At 44.8% G+C, this 17,830-nt stretch overlaps 1 protein-coding gene across 11 annotated transcripts in view; it reads left to right on the top strand.

Annotated features, from left to right (window-relative positions):
* LOC101169874 (glutamate receptor ionotropic, NMDA 1) overlaps window positions 1-14,066 on the top strand; it is a 37,445-nt gene extending 23,379 nt beyond the window's left edge. For 2 of the 11 annotated variants that reach the window (XM_023960490.1, XM_023960488.1), the window contains 11 exons: window positions 705-823; window positions 1,165-1,277; window positions 1,495-1,643; window positions 1,732-1,889; window positions 2,365-2,526; window positions 3,737-3,846; window positions 4,216-4,361; window positions 4,593-4,643; window positions 8,325-8,351; window positions 9,028-9,138; window positions 12,223-14,066. In XM_023960490.1, coding sequence (XP_023816258.1) covers window positions 705-823; window positions 1,165-1,277; window positions 1,495-1,643; window positions 1,732-1,889; window positions 2,365-2,526; window positions 3,737-3,846; window positions 4,216-4,361; window positions 4,593-4,643; window positions 8,325-8,351; window positions 9,028-9,138; window positions 12,223-12,291 — 1,215 coding nt within the window. In that variant the 3' untranslated portion in view covers window positions 12,292-14,066. Of the gene's footprint in view, window positions 1-704; window positions 824-1,164; window positions 1,278-1,494; window positions 1,644-1,731; window positions 1,890-2,364; window positions 2,527-3,736; window positions 3,847-4,215; window positions 4,362-4,592; window positions 4,644-8,324; window positions 8,352-8,871; window positions 8,924-9,027; window positions 9,139-12,222 lie in introns of those variants that run through there. The other 9 variants (XM_023960498.1, XM_023960497.1, XM_023960493.1 and 6 more) reach the window with 8 other exon arrangements.
* The last annotated feature ends 3,764 nt before the right edge of the window (window positions 14,067-17,830 follow it).

Below are 17,830 nucleotides of genomic sequence, written 5' to 3'. Positions count from 1 at the left end.
GGAGGAGACCAAAAAAAAATGCCTTTGGAGAAGCTTGTAGGAGTGACAAAGGGGCTACAATAAGTGGGTCACAAGCGGGGGTGGAGCTATAGGGGGGCAAAGGGTGAGTTGCTCCCCCTCCATGTAAAATATTCTAGCTCCACCCCTGGCCACAAGCTTCCTGGCAATGCAATAGCCATAGTTACTCACAGCTTAATCCAAAAAAGTTAGCTACTGAATTACTGTCAGAAAAGTAGATAATCACCAAGAAGAGTATTTGTGTTACTGTGAAAACATGACTGTGCATCAAAATGTCAATTTTCCGAACAATTTTCACAGGTCAGTTGAAAAACTCTGATTGTAGCCAAGCATTACGCAAAACCCTTTCAGTCTGGGTAATGTGAGCAGAACTGCTAAATTACTGTCCAGCCTGGAGTTTGAACCCCAGTTGAGCAGTCAAGTTACTTAACCCAACAAGTTACGACCAATGGGATTCAGAAATGAAAGAAATCTGCATTTATTGGTTTCTATTCATTTATCGCCGATTAGAGTTCCCATATTTAGTTTAGCAGTGTCATGCTGTCTTCCTGTGCAAATTAACAATTTAAAGACTGACAACAATTTGAGAATTTTGTGTCAGTAAGAATGTTTGAACGGGTTTTTCCGTGTGGTTGTCTCCTAAAGTGAAGTACCACAGTAACCCGCAGTGGTGTGTGTGTTTATAGGAAATCCCGCGCAGCACTCTGGACTCGTTCATGCAGCCGTTCCAGAGCACGCTGTGGCTGCTGGTGGGTCTTTCGGTGCATGTGGTGGCGGTGATGCTTTACCTTCTAGACCGGTTCAGGTACAAGGAGGACTTGTTTGTGTGTGAATGTGTGTCCATGTATGTGCATAGATGCCAATCCACGTCTGGATCAGCGTGTGTGTGTCTGTGCACTCCTGAGCTCTGCAGATCTTCCCTCGTGTGGAGGACATGGACGGTAGAGCTGAAGATTGGCTTCCACCATCCCACCGCTTGCTCTGTCCCTGTGCTTCTGCCTGTTGTCTCTCTCAGAACCTCCTCTGACTAGCTTCACTTGCTCTTGTTCAGACGTTTCTGAATCTGCCCAGCGTTTCCTGCCCTGTGCTCCTTTCATACAGTCTCTCATTTCCCATTATGCATCCCTTATGATCTCCCTCTTCCAGTCCGTTTGGAAGATTCAAAGTAAACAGTGAAGAAGAAGAGGAAGATGCCCTCACCTTATCATCCGCCATGTGGTTCTCCTGGGGAGTGTTGCTGAACTCTGGAATTGGAGAAGGTGAGGCAAAGTAGGAGGTGATGGCTGAGTAAAAAAAACTGCTTCTGCTTGTTCTCTGTTTGTTCTGCATTGTTCACATTGTGGGTCCTTCCAGACCATTCAGAGACAAATCCTATTTGGTGTAATTAATACAGTGACCATGTTTAAACTGACCCGATTACGGCTTGTGGGCATGATTGCAAATGGAAAAGCCCAGAAGACTGACCTCTGTTGACAGGTGCCCCACGCAGCTTCTCAGCCAGAATCCTGGGCATGGTGTGGGCCGGCTTTGCCATGATCATTGTGGCTTCTTATACTGCCAACCTGGCTGCCTTCCTGGTGTTGGACCGGCCCGAGGAGCGCATCACTGGCATCAATGATCCAAGGGTGAGAATTCCAGCATTGGGAATTCACTCTCATCAATGGGAATGTCCATAATGCGTGTCACCTGCGGCTTGTCCTTTTTCGGTTGCAGCTGCGGAATCCATCTGACAAGTTCATCTATGCGACGGTGAAGCAAAGCTCCGTGGACATCTACTTCCGCCGGCAGGTCGAGCTGAGCACGATGTACCGCCACATGGAGAAGCACAACTACGAAAGCGCCGCCGAGGCCATTCAGGCTGTGCGCGACAAGTGAGTCTCGGCCAGGCCGGGCCGACCAGGGAAGGAGTCGGCCGGCTGAAGCACATAGGCTAGGGCTAGTTCAGTCACGTAAGGGGGAAGGACATGGACCTCAGAGCCAGGTGGAAGTTGCAGGACTTACTGCAATGTTTCCACTGATTCAGGTCCATTCCCTAGCCAGTACAGGTGTTCAGGGAGCAGCACCTCGACCAGTGTCAGGCTGAGCTAACACCCAGTACAGGAGCACCTCTTTCAGGTTTTACCCAGGCGAACATCTGTGACATGGACGCAATCCAGGTGGGGGCAGCCCTCACCCGACTCGATTTGGGCGACGGCTCAGATTGCCAGTGAACGCTGAGTGAGGGTGGGAGCCGTAAATGTGTATGTAAATCATTGTACTGTTGCACCGTAACCCCCTCCTTCCACTCCTCCTCCTTCCTCCTCGTCCTGCCTCCCTTTCCCTCCTCCTCCTCCCCCCCCCCCACAGCAAGCTGCATGCTTTCATCTGGGACTCTGCGGTGCTGGAGTTTGAAGCCTCGCAGAAGTGTGACCTGGTAACCACGGGAGAGCTGTTTTTCCGTTCGGGCTTTGGCATAGGCATGCGCAAGGACAGCCCCTGGAAACAGAATGTGTCCCTGGCCATTCTCAGGTCTGTCCCAGCAGAAGCTGCATTTTATCGTATGACTTTCTTTTTTTTTTTTACGGCCATGTTTGGGTCTTTTCCTTTCATTCAGTGCATTGCCTTATGTCACATGTCTGTGTTGTCCTCCCTGTCCTGCACTATCTGTCTGTCTGTCTGTCTGTCTAGCTATTTCAAAGTTGTCTGGGAGCGGGCGGCTAGGGCAACCTATTTGAAAGTTCTCACATGACGTCAAATTTTGAGTGAATAGCCCCCCTGGAGGGCAAAAAGCTACACTTATCCCAAGCTTCTGAAGACAGAGAATGCTCCACTTTTGGAAAAAAATGTTTGCCGTTAATGTTTTTGTGCACTCAGACGAGCTGTCATCCCCAGTGGGAGAGGACAACAGCAGCTGTTAGCAGATAGCACAAGCAAAACATGTTGCGTTGCTTCTTATGCTATCTGACAGTTACAGTATATTATGCAAACACACTGAACAACACAACTAAAGGATTAGCTAAATTCTTAGCGAGTTTTTAGTGGTATCTCATTTAAGTCTACCTGACATGTATGAACAGACTATTTTCATTCCTCTTTCCTGATCCTTGTGTGTATGACAGTTACATGACGTAAAGCGACAAATGGATTTCTGGGTATTGAAAGGAGAAAAGCAGAATAAAGTGGCGGTTCACCACAGATAGATGTGTGTTTCTGAGCCCGCTCATTTCACACACGACACTCCGCATTACCGTGTCGTGTGGAGATCAGAGACACACGTCTGGACGTAGAGGACTGACACTTTACCCTTCACATACCCAGAGATCCATTTGTCACTTCACGTCATGTAACTGTCATGTGCACAAGAAACACCAAAGAAGAAGGAAAATAGTCTGTTACATTTGTGAAGAAGATTTTTAGTGGTTCATTCTTTGTTTGTTTTTCCCCCAAAAGAACTTAGCTTCTAAATCTCCTCAATATCTATGACAGTGTGTTTCCACAGTAGCATTAGCAGCTAGCTTTCATCTTTACTTTTATGAGGACTTTCTTCACCTATTCGATAACAGTACCACTGACTCATCTTGATCAAAATGACAAATGTATATACCTTTGTCTGAGCCTTCACCTTGGACCATTGCTTTGCCCTCCAGGTCAGCACGAATGTCAAGTGACTGAAAACAATCATTTTGAGGCATTTTTTAAACTTGTCTACCTCTTTTCCCATGCCCCCAACCTGTTGCAGTTCTCATGAGAATGGCTTCATGGAAGACCTAGATAAAACCTGGGTGAGATACCAGGAGTGTGACTCGAGGAGCAATGCCCCAGCCACACTCACCTTTGAAAACATGGCAGGTATGGTCTTAATGGTGTAGAGAGAGCGTTAAAAGGGATTGGACAAAAACTGCAGTCGGTAAGGTACTGTAGCTCCTTTTTGTCCAATACCTTTGCAGTCTGGTTGTTTCGGTGTCAGCCCTGGTGTTCAGTGGAAGTGTGCTGTTCTGTCATGTGCTGTGATTTTGTGCATTTGTGGTCTTCCTTTGGTATTGTATGGTTTGCAGCAGCTGTCCTCAGTAGGAGATGCTTAAGGAAGGAGGGGCGACCACTGAGCATGAAATTCAAAGGGTGCATTTTTGCTCAGTGGGAGCGGCAGGACGGCAAACGGACTGTTCACACCTCTGTCTTTTCTCTGTGTCTGTGTGTCTGCCTCCCCCACCCCTGTAGGAGTCTTCATGCTGGTGGCTGGAGGCATTGCAGCAGGGATCTTCCTCATCTTCATTGAAATCGCCTACAAGAGACACAAAGACGCCCGCAGGAAGCAGATGCAGCTGGCCTTTGCGGCCGTCAACGTTTGGAGGAAGAACTTGCAGGTAGGAATGACGTCACGAGCCTTCCCCGCTCATTCGTGCTGCTTCAAGGTGGCCCAAGCTTGGGTGCAACACAACCAGCAAAGCCCCCTCCTAGAGTGATCTGACTGAAGTCCAATCAACTCAAAAGTTCAAGTGCTGATAGGAAATGTCAGACAAAGCGTTGGGATCATGCCAGGTCGTCTGGTAGATCAGTCTTTCAGAGGCCAATGGCGTGTCTCTGTGTGCCTGCAGGAAAGTCAGGAGGCCTCTGGAAGTCAAGCGGTGGCTGGGACCCCCTCTTTAGTATGTAGCAGAGTTACTTCACCCCATGTCACCGCTTGCTCTTAGAGTGACGATAAAACAACCAGCTGCATAGCCTAAAACCTGGTAGACATCTAAGTTAGACCTGCCTCTGTCCATGGCATGAATTACAGAGCTTCTGCTGTGGCACTTTTCACTTCATGAGGTCATACGATAAATGTGGAAAAGCCACTCATTACAAATGTAGAAAAGAGAATCTGGAGCGGTGAAGCTGTGAAAGCAGTGGTCATTGTAGAGTTGATGTTGTATTGGTGCCACATTGATTTCATTTTTTAGCTCCAGCAGCCAAACAACGGCCCCCAGCTAAACATGCAGAGCGGGCATAAAGAGCAAAATCAATGTCCTGGCACAATCACAAGGACGGTCTGCACGCTGCGGCACGACGACTTAATGTAAACGTTTCACTTCTAAAACTCATGCGTGAGAGAGGCTCTGCTTCCATTAATCTGTGAGTGAAGGTCCGTTCACGCAAATTTAAACAAAGAATTTGTATTTGTGTGAACCATCTGCTGTAATAAAGCATAAGTTGTGCCACGCCAGTGACGGCATGCCGACGCGCTCCAGAGCTATCAGTGCAATTGTGAGCCTGATGGTAGCCGGGTAGCTTGCAGTAGCTGGTTCCTGCAGTCTGCGATGCGGCCCTGGCAGCCCGTCTGTTTCTGTAAGCCTCGATTTGAGCGTTTGTCCCCGCTGACATGAGCTGGAGGAAGGTACAGTATACACATCACAAGTGCCTGTCAGCAAAACAGTGTCTGCCATCTAACTGACAGCTGTCTGTCCCTGTTGTGATCGTCTTCATATGGATGTGTGTGTTCCAGGCGCGTGCAGCAGACGAATGCATGCAAGGGGCGTCACTGGGAAAGGAGAGGGACACATTAAACTGCCTGCAGAGCCTTGTAATTTAGAGCCATGCCAGTGATGATCACGCTCTCTGCACAAAGACGGCTCATCCTACTCACTGACACACATAATCGTCAGCGCTCTGACTCCTGCAACAACAGCGGCTCATACAACGAGCAGCAAGCGTGTCTGGATAATTCCAATCTGTTCTGCTTGAATGTTTTTTGGGTTTCATTTCAGCCCATTGAGTTGCACACTGTGGTCAAATTTGTGCAAATTGAAAGCGATAAAGCAATCAGGATGGGAACGTCCAGTTAATGCGGCCTTCTCCTTCCTCCAGAGAAGCTGCAGTCTCACTGCTGGCGCCATTTTGCCTGCTTGTATGTTTGTTGTGTGTTTTCAATCGCTTCACACACGGAGGACATGCCGTCAGCCAAACTTCAGAGGATGTGCACGTCTGACTGCACCTTCTGCTGAACAGAAAGGTGTTACTTTCACCTGCTGCTGATGTTCTGCAGCTGCTTCCCCACACCGCAAAGCCGTCCACACAGACCCGGTCCACATTAAATATCTCAACATCCATCACAAAGGACACAATCATTCAAAAAAAAGATTCATTAAGAGGTTGTTTTTATCATGGCCTCACTGAGCAGGTTCTGTTTTTTAATGGGAATAAACCCAATTGTAATAGTTGCTATACCTTTTTTTAGAAGCAATAGCGCCTGTCATTTAACCATTGCAAAACAAACAATCGCATAAAATATGCAAACAAACAAAAACAGACGTCATATTGACCACCTGAATTCTGGGAGTGTTTTTGAAGTCCCACTCCGATTATCTTTTGATATATTTGGTCTTTTAATTCTGATTATGATGTTTTGCCAAAATAAAAAATTAGAACAGAGACCATTGAGAAGCCTTTTCTGATATAAAGGGCACAGTAAAAACAGTAAAAGAAACTCTAGGTGCATTCATGGGCGTGGTCACATAAAAGAACGGTTCATTTTTGCATCAGAAAGGGGAAGCAGTGGGTGGAGTTTGTGCCGTTTCAAAAAGGTGGCCTTCTATTCTGATCCTCGAAATCCATAATTTTATCTGACTAAATACTCAGAGAGCAAAAAAAGAAAACCTGCAAAACTGCAGTACTTTATTAGAAATTTGCCTCTGATAAACCCTGAAGAACACCGCCTCCCCTTTCCATCACCCATAACTCAGAGCTCTCTGTTTCCACGCTCCCTAGCTCACAGCCCCTCACACCCCCAACCTAACATTACATCACGGTGCAACAAAAATTCTGAGCACTGTTGGAGCCGTCCAGCCGTCCAGTTCTGATCCAGATTCCAGTTCAGACGAGGAAAACAAAGACGTTCCTGGATCTGTTTGTCTGACAGCGATGATCAGAATGGAGTTTAATTTTTTAATATATGTCCTCTGTTATCAAAAAAATGCCACAAGAACAGGTTAAAAACACCATTTTCATCGGAGTGGGTCTTTAAACCTTTAGAAATACGAACGCCAATAAGTTATTTACAACAGAAGACAAAAGCAAAAATAGATAAACTCATGCCGTTAGCAGTCAGAAATATTATAGTCTGCAGCAAGACAACTGAAGCCACCAATAAAGATCATTTTAAAACATGTATTTTCACTTGATGACCTCAGTAGATGAGTTACAATTTATACCTTCTACAGACCATAGAGTTACCCCACGCGCTCACTTCAGTGGCTTTGTCAGCAGCTCAGTGAAGGTGTTCATCCCTTGCAGGGAATCTTCTGACCTTCAGTTGCTCCTCAGAGGTGCACTTTCTGACCCAAACGGGACCGCGGTGGTCTGCTTCCATCTGTGAAGCAGACGGTTGCTGTGCAAGTCCATCCTCGCTTCATCCAATGGTTCAGCATGCCCAGCATGGCCGGGTTTGTCGCACGCAACTCCTCATCAGGGCTCAGAGAGCGGCCAGGCGGCACTCCTGCAGCCCCACCAGTGCAAAGAAACGGCACAAATTTTTGGAAAGGGGGCCGATGTCTCGTGTCAAACAACACTATTCTACTGCAATACTAACCTCCAGGTGTCGTCTTCCAACAGGAAAACCGTGTTGTTGCTATTTACCTGCAATAAATCCACAAATGTCAGACATGATCTCGCTGATGCACAACGTCAGGGGGCTGAGAGAACAGCCCCATGGGAGGGGGGTTGCCCCGAAAGAGCCAGTCATGTGACCTGATGAAAAAAGGATGTGCTGCAGGGCCAGTGCATCATTGATCTGTTCTCTGTTTGGTGTTTAATTATTACATGTTTCACTCCCTTATCCCCCCCCTCCTCCTATCTATGAAATGTTTTGGCATGTTGAAATTCACACCACACTGCCCTGCCCCACCCAAGAGGGCCCCCAGCCCTAATTTCTGCTGTTCACCTCATTTCTTTATCAACCATCTCTTTTTTTTCAGAATTCACTTCTGCAACAACTAAAGTTCCTCCATTTTAGCTTCAGGAGGAAGAGGCCTTCATCTCTTTGCTTTTATCTTTCGCATCACTCCATCCCATTCCCTGTGTGTGGGGTGAATTTCCATTATACCCTTTGAAGGTATAATGACCTTAAATGGGCTTCAAACACAGAAGTTTGTCGCTTTTGTTCTCCCTCTTTGATATCGCAGTTTTTCTATACCTGCCTGGCTTTGGATGTGGATGTTTGCTTTGCTAGTTTCTTTTTGAAGTTAATATGATCCCTTTTCGTTTTTCTGGGCTTTTGCTTAAGGATCTTTTCATAAGTAATGATCAGGTGGATGGAAATTTATTTTATTTTTCTTTTCTCCCCCTCAATGCAGCCCTCTTCCTCTCTAGAGACTCAGGATGTAAGAATGCCTTAATATGAGTTATTGTTTTTGTTGTTTTTGTCATTAAATACACACAAGTCATGCAGATGACATGAGAGTAGCTGTGGGGAGCTCTCTGATACGAGGGAGGGCACCAAACTGCCCCTTTGTAAAGTCCTGGTAAAGACGACCTCCTCTGTAATGAATGGCACAGATTGAGGGCAGATTTCATCGCACACTGTTTCTGCTTCAAACTCGTTTGTGGTGGAGTGAGTTTTCAGGCAGCTGTGAGTGTTTTTTTGGACAGTTAAAGTGCCAAGTATCACTTCCACTGACATCTTTAGAGTCATCACTCATTCCAGTACATTTGTCGGGGGCGAGCGGCTGTGTCGGCGCATTTGCAGAGGACGGCTGTGCCGCCCCGTGCAGTCAGAGTGTGATAATGTTGCATAAAATGTAGACGAATGCCCTCAAACCAGACTAGTCGGGTTATTCTTAGCTCACACGTCTGACAACCTTTATCCCTTTCTCTCTCCTCTTTTCACATTTTATGCATTAGTCTGTTGTCTCATAAGGACCCCCTCCCTTCCCAAATATTTAGATGGAATCAGGTAACTTTGGGTTTTGGTGACTAGAGAGCCTGGGCAAGACTGACAGCTTAGCTGGAGCCCCCTCCCCAGATCCCAAATAATCTTTCTACATATATTCATTTTAGGATAGGAAAAGTGGTAGAGCAGAGCCCGACCCCAAAAAGAAAGCCTCTTTTAGGTCCATCAGTACCACCCTGGCCTCCAGCATCAAGAGACGTAGGTCCTCCAAAGACACGGTAAGAAGATGAAGAAGCAACGACTTCCCTTCTGCTTCCTCTTCTCTCTCCTCTGTCTCTAGTTTCAGCTCTCTCCTTCCTGTCCTCTCTGCTTACATCCCCCATGTCCGACCACAAACGAGCCCCATGCTCAGCTCACTCATCCCCATGCGGTGTCTGTCCGTTCACCATCGATCAGCCATCGCCATTCAGGGGTTCCTCTAAAGCCTGCAGGGCTTCAGGTCTGGGTCTCAGGTCAGGGCAGGAGCTGCACTCCCTGGTTTGGAGGAAAAAGTGATCCAATTCCCTTTGAGGATGGGTTTTATTTATTTTGTTTATTTTTTTGGAGGAGGGGGCGCGACAAAAGCAAGCCAACTGTGCGTGGTGCATTGTGGTGGGCTGCTCTTCCTTCCTTCCTGCCTCTGGTTTGAGCGTGGAAAATGCAAGCTGTGCTCTTCCTGCGTGGTGACTTGTGGTGTTTGTGAACTGTACCTGAGCGATCTCCCTGTGATTGTGTCCCGTGCACCGTCATTGTTTTTCTCTTGCACTAATCCTGCACCTCCTCTGTTTGGTTCCAGCAGGTGTTGGTCTGCATGCGCCGTTGTTCTGTCACTATGTCCAAAATTCATTCTCAAGGTCGTCATGACGACCCAGCCTCCTCAGGAGAGACACACTGATTTACTCCAGAACGACAATCCGGGACTTTTGTTTGAAAGTTTGATTTTTTTACCTGACAAATGCTTTGTTTGTGTGATTCTAGTTTGAACCTGCACTGCTGGTTTATCTGAACTTTGTGTGCCTCTTCCAGGGTCTGTTTTCAGATTTTTCTTACAATCATCTGGAGCCTTACCCTCACTGTGTTACAAATCGAGCAGAAATCGAGCGTTTTTTGAGGATATTCTTCATCTGTGCTCCTGTTGTTGCTCAGTGACAGAATGAAATATGCTATTTTTCTATTTAGGAACAGCTAATTTTATACTGAGTGTTTTAAGGTGTCATAAAAGTAACCATAAATAAAAGGGTGCACTTTTGTCCTAAAATAGAAGAACTTTGGGTGTGCAGAAGCGTGTGACAGAGGACCTGAGCTGTTTCCTCTCGGTTAGCTCTCCATCAGGACTCTTTCTGTCCTCCAAGGTTCCTCTGAGCCACTATGATTGTGTCAAACACCAATAAGATCTAGAATTGTTTTTGAATCAATTAACTGAGCAATAAGTATCAGCAACGAAATAAATCATCTGGAATCAAACTAAATTTATATTTCATCTAGTTTTGAAATATATGCTAGAAACACATCTACAATTAGAGCACTGACATGTTTTTCTTTCTCTTATTTACTTTTAAAGTTTACAAAAAGCAAAAGAAACGTTATATTTTTTATTCATTTAATAAAGGTACTCGTTTAGTGGTTGGACTTTAGATGTTCATTAGACTTCAGCGGATTTGAAACTTTTTTTTTCGCCTGGGAGTGTCTGATTTTCTGCAGTTCTTCACACTGAAGCTGCCTGAAGTTTGTACCACGGCCGCTGCTTTGACAAGGCGCTGACCTGCAGGGCTTTGTAGGCGGGGCTTGAATGAAAGACGCTGAAACAGAAGGTTGCGAAGTCTTACAGTTCTGACGTTGAGCAAATGATTATTTTTAGTCGTTTGGTCACTCTTTGTTTCTCCTGGCATCACTCAGTTTCTCAGCCCAGCTCGTGCAGACGGGACAGTGCTTCAACTCGTTTTGGGAAAAGGTTGGTTTGGATCTATGAGTTGCCAAAAACAAAGTCAAATTTAGTTGGGTAAAAACAGAAATTTGGATCGAAAGATCTGCCATCTTCAGTCTTTGACCATTATTTTGATTTTATATCAATGTTCTTCTTTTCTATTAATGGATATCAATGGACTTGAGTGTCAGTGTCCCTCACCCACATGCCACACTGCTCCTCTCTCCCTCTGCAAGCATGCTTCTCCCTGTCATAGACATAGTTATAGTGGAAATGGTAGATTTCTGTAGATGTGCCGTAGTCGTGCTGAATAATGTTGTTATGATGTCAATACAAGAGTCTGTTTTGCTGGTCCACCTGACCTCAGCAGGTTGTGTGGTTAGTGGGCCCCAAAGGTAAAAGACAGAGATGAACGAGGGCTAAAGGGGGGGGGGGGGGGGGGGGGGGGGGTGTTGGTGGGGCTCCGGAGAGCCCCCCTCCCAACCCAGCTGGTTTTTCACAGACTGGATGCTGCTCTGACTGTCAGAGTGGTATCACAGCAGCCTTTAAAGCAGAAAACAGTTTGTCTCTGAGCTCAGAAGGGAGGCTCTGTGAATAACGTCAGGGATGAGATGAGCACACAGACCCTTTCATCTGCTCTCAGTGTTGCTGTCCCGCACATCGGATGCAGCAAAACCACACTTCCCTGGACACTGATAAGTTCAGCTGAAACATGAAGAACAGGAAACTCCACAAAGCCGCCAGTCTTTGTTCCATCAGGTTTCCACATTTCTTCCTAAAGTCAGCGTTGTTGTCACAGCAAGTTTTCACATGGCTCCATCAAGAGCAGACTGCTGTTGCCATGGGGACGTGCATGAAACTGGGATTCAGCACAATCAGAGTGAATGCTCTTTAAAGAAGCAGGGTTAAAAAGGGACACACAAGTCTGCCACAGCAGCGATTTGAAAGCAGACCTGAAGCAGTCTTCTCCATCAGAGATGCTGCTCCTTCAGCAAACCCGATTCCAGGAGGTCTGCTCCTGCTGCTGTGGAGACTCCTGTGAGCTCTGAACAGCCCTTCTCAGAGAAAATCACAGAGAATGGCGGTGAGTCCAGTCAGCAGCCTCTGAGAAGGGTTAGAGCGCCCTCTTGCTTCTGCACTGGGATAGAGCGTATTCTACATGCTTAGATAAGGTCTGGCGGGGGGCCGGTGTCCTGCTGGTTTTTCTCAGCCTTCACCTGCCGCTGATTACCTGGTCAGGTGTGTTTTTTCCAAAACAGATAGAAACAAACAGGACAGCGGCCCTTGAGGACTGCGATTTGACGCTTAGAGCAAACCTGCAGTACTTCGCCTTCTACCGTGACAGAGTACACGTGTGCGTGGCCTCATTCCTTTGTCCCGTGTTCCTTCACCTCTGCAGCAATTTCCACCCACTGACATCACGGGCCAACTCAACCTATCGGACCCGTCTGTCAGCACCGTGGTGTGAGGAGAGAGCCAGGAGAGAGGAATCAAGCGAGGAGGAGAGCAAGGAGAGGGGCCTTGGTGTTTCCCTTCCTGCTGAAGCCGCCGAGGTCCACGGGACACTGATGAGGAGGAGGCCTCAAAACCCGCACCTTTTCAAAGACCTGATCTTAGATGTTTGTGGGGAACCTGAGCATGCACAGAAGAACCCGTCCAGCTCCCACTTACACTCTTTTCCTTCTGTATATTATAGAAAACATATTTAACCTTGTTTTGTCCTTTTACTCACATGAACGTAATCGTTGGTGTTTTACAGCTTTTTGAGGAACTGCTTAGATTTTAGCTCCACGGGTTTAGTTTGGTTAAGTTTTGCAGCCAATCTGGAGCAAACGTTCTCCACATATCACCTCTGATTAGTCTCATATTTCCTAACAAATAGTGCAATATACGAAGTACTGTAAAGGAAGATGAATATTTTTAAGAGGAACTATCTGTATTCTAAGGCTTTTTTGACCTGATTTCTTTATTGGGACGCACTATTAACAGCATTAAAAAGGGACAAATTCATGCTTTATTTGCTTAGAAGTAATAATGAAAGCATGCGTGATCTTGTATATGAATAAGAGCTGTATGTACCAGAATGATCATCATAATTATTGTCGTTTTTGAGCTTCTTTGGCAGAAATTCTTCAGATCTTCTGCTCTTTATTTTGCACAAACCCACCAAAAGCACTTATTGGATAAATGACTCAAAGTCAAATTAGTTTTAATATATTAGAAGATATAGAAAGAAGACAAATACCAGATCTTTGAGAAATTTGATGACTCAAGGCCTTTAAGTTTGGGGGAGCCCCCGGTCCTCCTCTCTCCTGCAGCAGCAGTCTTTCTCACTTCCTTTGATTAAAGGGGTTGCATCAAAGGGCCAGGTTTTTCAGCCAACCGGCACTCTGTCCTTCATGCAAAACCTCCTCCCAGCATGCCGAGTGCTGCAGAGCTTTTGCACGAAGGCCTCAGGGTGAGCTGGACGCTCCGCTCCTGTGACCCGTGTGCAGGTCTTGGTTGGTTGCAAAAACAGGCCGTTTCCCACTTTGTGGAGGTGAGAAACCTCTGCTGCAAACACGTATCCAATCCTCTGTGGTGTCTGCCACTGCGCTGCACTTTACTCTGAGGGCCCCCCCCCACCCAGTCTGAAAATATGATAAAACGATATCCAATGCATCTTAACCCTCACAACAAGAAAAGCCAGGGTTTCACTGGTGGTTTTGCTTGTTTTGCTCGATGGTAAAAGACGGTCGAAGGAAACAGTTTCCAGCTGAAGGCCTCTGACCTGGTCAGCCTCAGTCTGGCCTGCATGCTTCTGTGTTGACGCCGGCGCTTCCGTGTGGTTTTGGACGTGTGCAGATGAGCTGTATGACGCTAAATCCCCTGTAAATAGAAAACTGCTCATGTTTTGGAGCTGAGAATGTGTTACGCTTTGGTTATTACCACACCACACGTGAAGAATGCAACAACGTACACACACACAGAGAAATGAAACCCTTCAAAGGAGGCTCTGTGTGTATTTCTTACCTTTTCCAGTGAAGAAATTGCTTTTAATCATCCTGTTTCTACAACTGTCAATAAAATATACAAGCGTACCCATTATTGTGCTGTTATTGATTAAGGGCTGCAGTTCATTTATATTCCTGTGTCTGTTAACCACAATAAGTCATTGACCATTGGTGTTCAAAGGTCTGTATATTCCTGAATGAAGAGTGAATTTAGAAAAACAATGTGCAATATTAAAATATTGTGTGACAACAGAGTTTTTTTTAATCTTATTTAGTTCCTAAAAAAAATAAGAAAAACTTTTCTAAAAGTGTGGAACAAACAGTGAGACTCAAAGCCAATTTAAATGTGTTCTGGTGGTTTCCAACATGTCCAAAGCTTTAGCCTCCTCTATCCATCCATTCTCAGAAACCGCTGAATCCTTTCAGGATCATGGGGGGGCTGGAGCCTATCCCCACCACTGGTAGATAAAAGTGGGGTTCACCCTGGACAGATACCCAGTATGTCCCAGGGCTACACAACCACACACCCACTATTTAGAAACAACAATGAAGCTTGATTTTTAGACTGTGGTAGGAAGCTGGAGTGCCCTGGGATTTGAACCAGGGTCTCTTACTGTCAGATGAGGACGCTTGACACTACACCACAGCCCGCCTTTGGCTTGTTGTCCTCGCAAATCCAGAGCTGCGATGACTGCAATGTTTATGTACTCTTCCAGTAAAGGCATCTGTAATACCTTACTCCCCAAAAAAGACAACAATCTTTTAGAATGTGACTCATATAGGCCAATCTCACTTTTGAATAGTAAAGATAAAATTCTGGCCAAAGTATTAGCCAGTCGGCTGGAAAGGGTCTTACCTAGCCTAATATCCGGCGACCAATCTGGTTTTGTTAAAGACAGACACTCTTTTGTCTGGTATTTGCAAATATTTAACGTTTTATATAGCCCCAGTGTCAGAAAACCCAAGTGTCTCCTTTCAAACTTAAACCAAGTCTGACAGAGTCCAACACTATAGGCCTCTATTGTTTTTGGAAGGTAGAAAAAAAAGTTCAATTGTGAACTTTTCCTTATGCAATAATCCAGCATCATATTGGTTTTTCTTGGTAGCTTTTCCCTCCTTTTGTTTGTTTTGCTGTCCATCCAGAGGTTCTTTAACCCTTGTGCTATCCTAGACACTTTACCATTGGGAGTTGGATCATCTAGACTCACCAGACTGAACCTTTTTTCTTCAATGATTTGTGATCTTCACTGGTGTCCATGGATCACATGAAATCTTTCCACCTTTATCCACCTTTGTCATGGTAGGGAGAACACGTTAATGTAAGGGGGGGGGGGGGGTCATCTAAGATAGCACAAGGGTTAAAGCAACAAACTAGACTCTTCTTATATAAATGATCACTTCTCTGGCCATGGAGACAAATGTCAGGGTCATGTTCAAGTTTTTCAAATATTCATGTTTCTTAGGTAGTGGAATGTTGTTATCTCCTGCATTTTTGTCAGTGTAGCCCCGAGAAGAAAAAAGAGGAGGATTAAACAAATTAATCCCATAAATGATCAATATTATTATTAATATTGATATTACAAAGTTACTAAAAGGAATATGTTTGAATAAGTCTAGAAGATGACACAGATTTAACCAGAAGGAAATGGGTTTACTGTAAATAACAATGTTATTGTTGTTTATTGATTTGTTTTGGATTATGTAACCTCATCAGCGTCAGTTCACAGGACTATATCTTATTTTGAAGAAATGCGGAGTGTTCTGTGGAGTGTTCTTTGGTTTTGATTGGACTAAGCTGATTGGCTGAGGAGAGGATCGAAGAAAAAAGAGAGAAAAAAAGAAAAAAGGTTCTGGATGTGGAAGCACGCGGGGAGGTGGAGAAGAAGACGGGAAAAAATAAACTTTCTGCAGGCCAAAGTCAGGAGGAAAACTTGAGAGTGGTTTCCCGTGACAGAAAAGGTGACGGAAAGTTTCCCGTTTTGGAGTTTCTCACTTGAGCGTGAACCGGAGCCCACGGAGCGGAGCTGCAGCGCTGAGGACGGTGGATTTTCCCCGCGACGGACGACAGGTGCTGTGGAAGGGCGGAGCAACGGCTAAAGCTGCACGGAGAACGCAGGAAGGCTTTGCACGGAAGGCTAAGGAAGTCGGTGATTTTTTTTTCAGGCCTGCAACGAGGTTTTTCCCCCGGGGGTAATAACTGACTGTGTGAATGAGTGAGTGAGTATGGGCCCAGTTTGTTATTTTTCATGACGTGGTGAAGTATTGCAATATCTGTGTTTGAAACAAACTTTTGAAACGAACTTTTAAAACCAGTTTATGAATGTTCAGTTAAGTTGTGAAATTTACATTTACTCAAGGTTCATATTTTTTTTTCCCGTTTAAGAGGAAGAGTATAAAAACCAGATATATTGACCAATATTTTTGTTTGTTTTGAGGGTCAACTCTTTATTTTATTAAACCTGAAACTGTGTTCAGTTTAAATGGTTGTCTGGTGTCATACTTTTTAGGAAGACGTACTTGTCTACTGTGAGTTCTGTGACGTTGTAACTCTTTAGATTTAAATAGGTAACCCGATTGGGAGCTACCATAGCTCAACGAACCCAATCCCCCCATCACGACTCCGTAGGTTACCATTTGGTTAAAGTATTGCTGAGTGATGGGGCTACATCAGTAATTTTCTTCACTGGTAAAGGATTGTGAAAGTGGTGTGTGTTTGCAATTTCCATGTGTCATTTGTCCTTTAGTTCCTCTTTCAATAAACTGTGGTAATATCTTGCTCCACAGCCATGTGACAGTTCTTCCCCGAGTTTCCATCTGATTCTCCTGTGACATCCTCCAGCTCAATCAGGCTCATCATCTTCAGCTATGTGTCTGCATATACACTAACAATAAGTTAAAAAACTCGGTGGATGCCGTAAACACAGTGTTTGTTTTGCTTCATTATTGATTGAAATGGAGTGATAGGCACACCTCATTTTGTGAATGTTTGGAGTGGACACAAGACCACGTGACCTGGACAACGCAGCAATGGTCCAATTAATCAATTAATCGATTCATTGTTATACCCCAAGAAAGCGTTTTCTGCGGGCAGCATTTTCCGTGGACATCATCTGAGGATAGTGTCGAGTGGTGGAGGGAATACTTTGAAGATCTCCTCAACCCTGCCACTGATTTAGTACGACTTGAGTGGTACCAATGGACCTAAAATATAATAATTAATATTATTGTGCATTTGCACACTTTTTTATACAAATGACAGTTTTTTATTGCAAAAAGCAAAACTGGTTTACCAGCAAAAGCATAATTTTACAACTCAGAAATAGAAACCAAATGAACTATGCAGAGAGGAGAAGCAGCATCACTGCACAGTTAAGGGAGAGACCTGTGTCAGCAGCTCTCATTTTCATCCACGTCAAACCACAAAATCCCTTCGTATCTGCATCATGTTGTCTTCTGCATGCAGGACCGTCAGCTTCTTACATCCATTTTTTTTTCTTTTTATCTGGAACTCGTGGTGAAAAGAACAAAATGCAGGAGACCAGGCTTGTGGCAAAAACTTAAACGTTGAATTAAGAAAAACGTGACAAATCTGTGAACAAAAAGGGAGCAACAGAATGGTGACGAAGCAGATAACCAGACACAGAAGAACTGACAACCAGGCTCTCACACACTGAGGATAATAGGCTGAAATGGAGATTGCTGTACACTGTAAAATAGTTGCTGGACATTTTACAGTAATTACTGGCAGCTGGATGCCAGTAATTACTGTAAAGCATTTTAATACTTTATGACAGTAAAATGAAATACAGCAGGATTTCTGTGTACTGTATTTCATTTTATTGTAATAAAGCTGTAAAATGAAATACAGTACATAGATATGTTATTGTTTGTAATTTTACAGTTGTACTAAAATGATATATGGTAGTTCAAATTCAACTTTATTTGTGTAGCACTTTTCCTGCTACAAAACATCTCAAAGGGCTTCCTGTAATAAAATAGACAATAGTAAGATAA

Source organism: Oryzias latipes, chromosome 12 (genome assembly GCF_002234675.1).
Source record: "Oryzias latipes chromosome 12, ASM223467v1".
Taxonomy (NCBI): domain Eukaryota; kingdom Metazoa; phylum Chordata; class Actinopteri; order Beloniformes; family Adrianichthyidae; genus Oryzias; species Oryzias latipes.
Note: the sequence above shows the minus strand (reverse complement) of the source record. Positions and strands in the feature narration are given on the sequence as shown.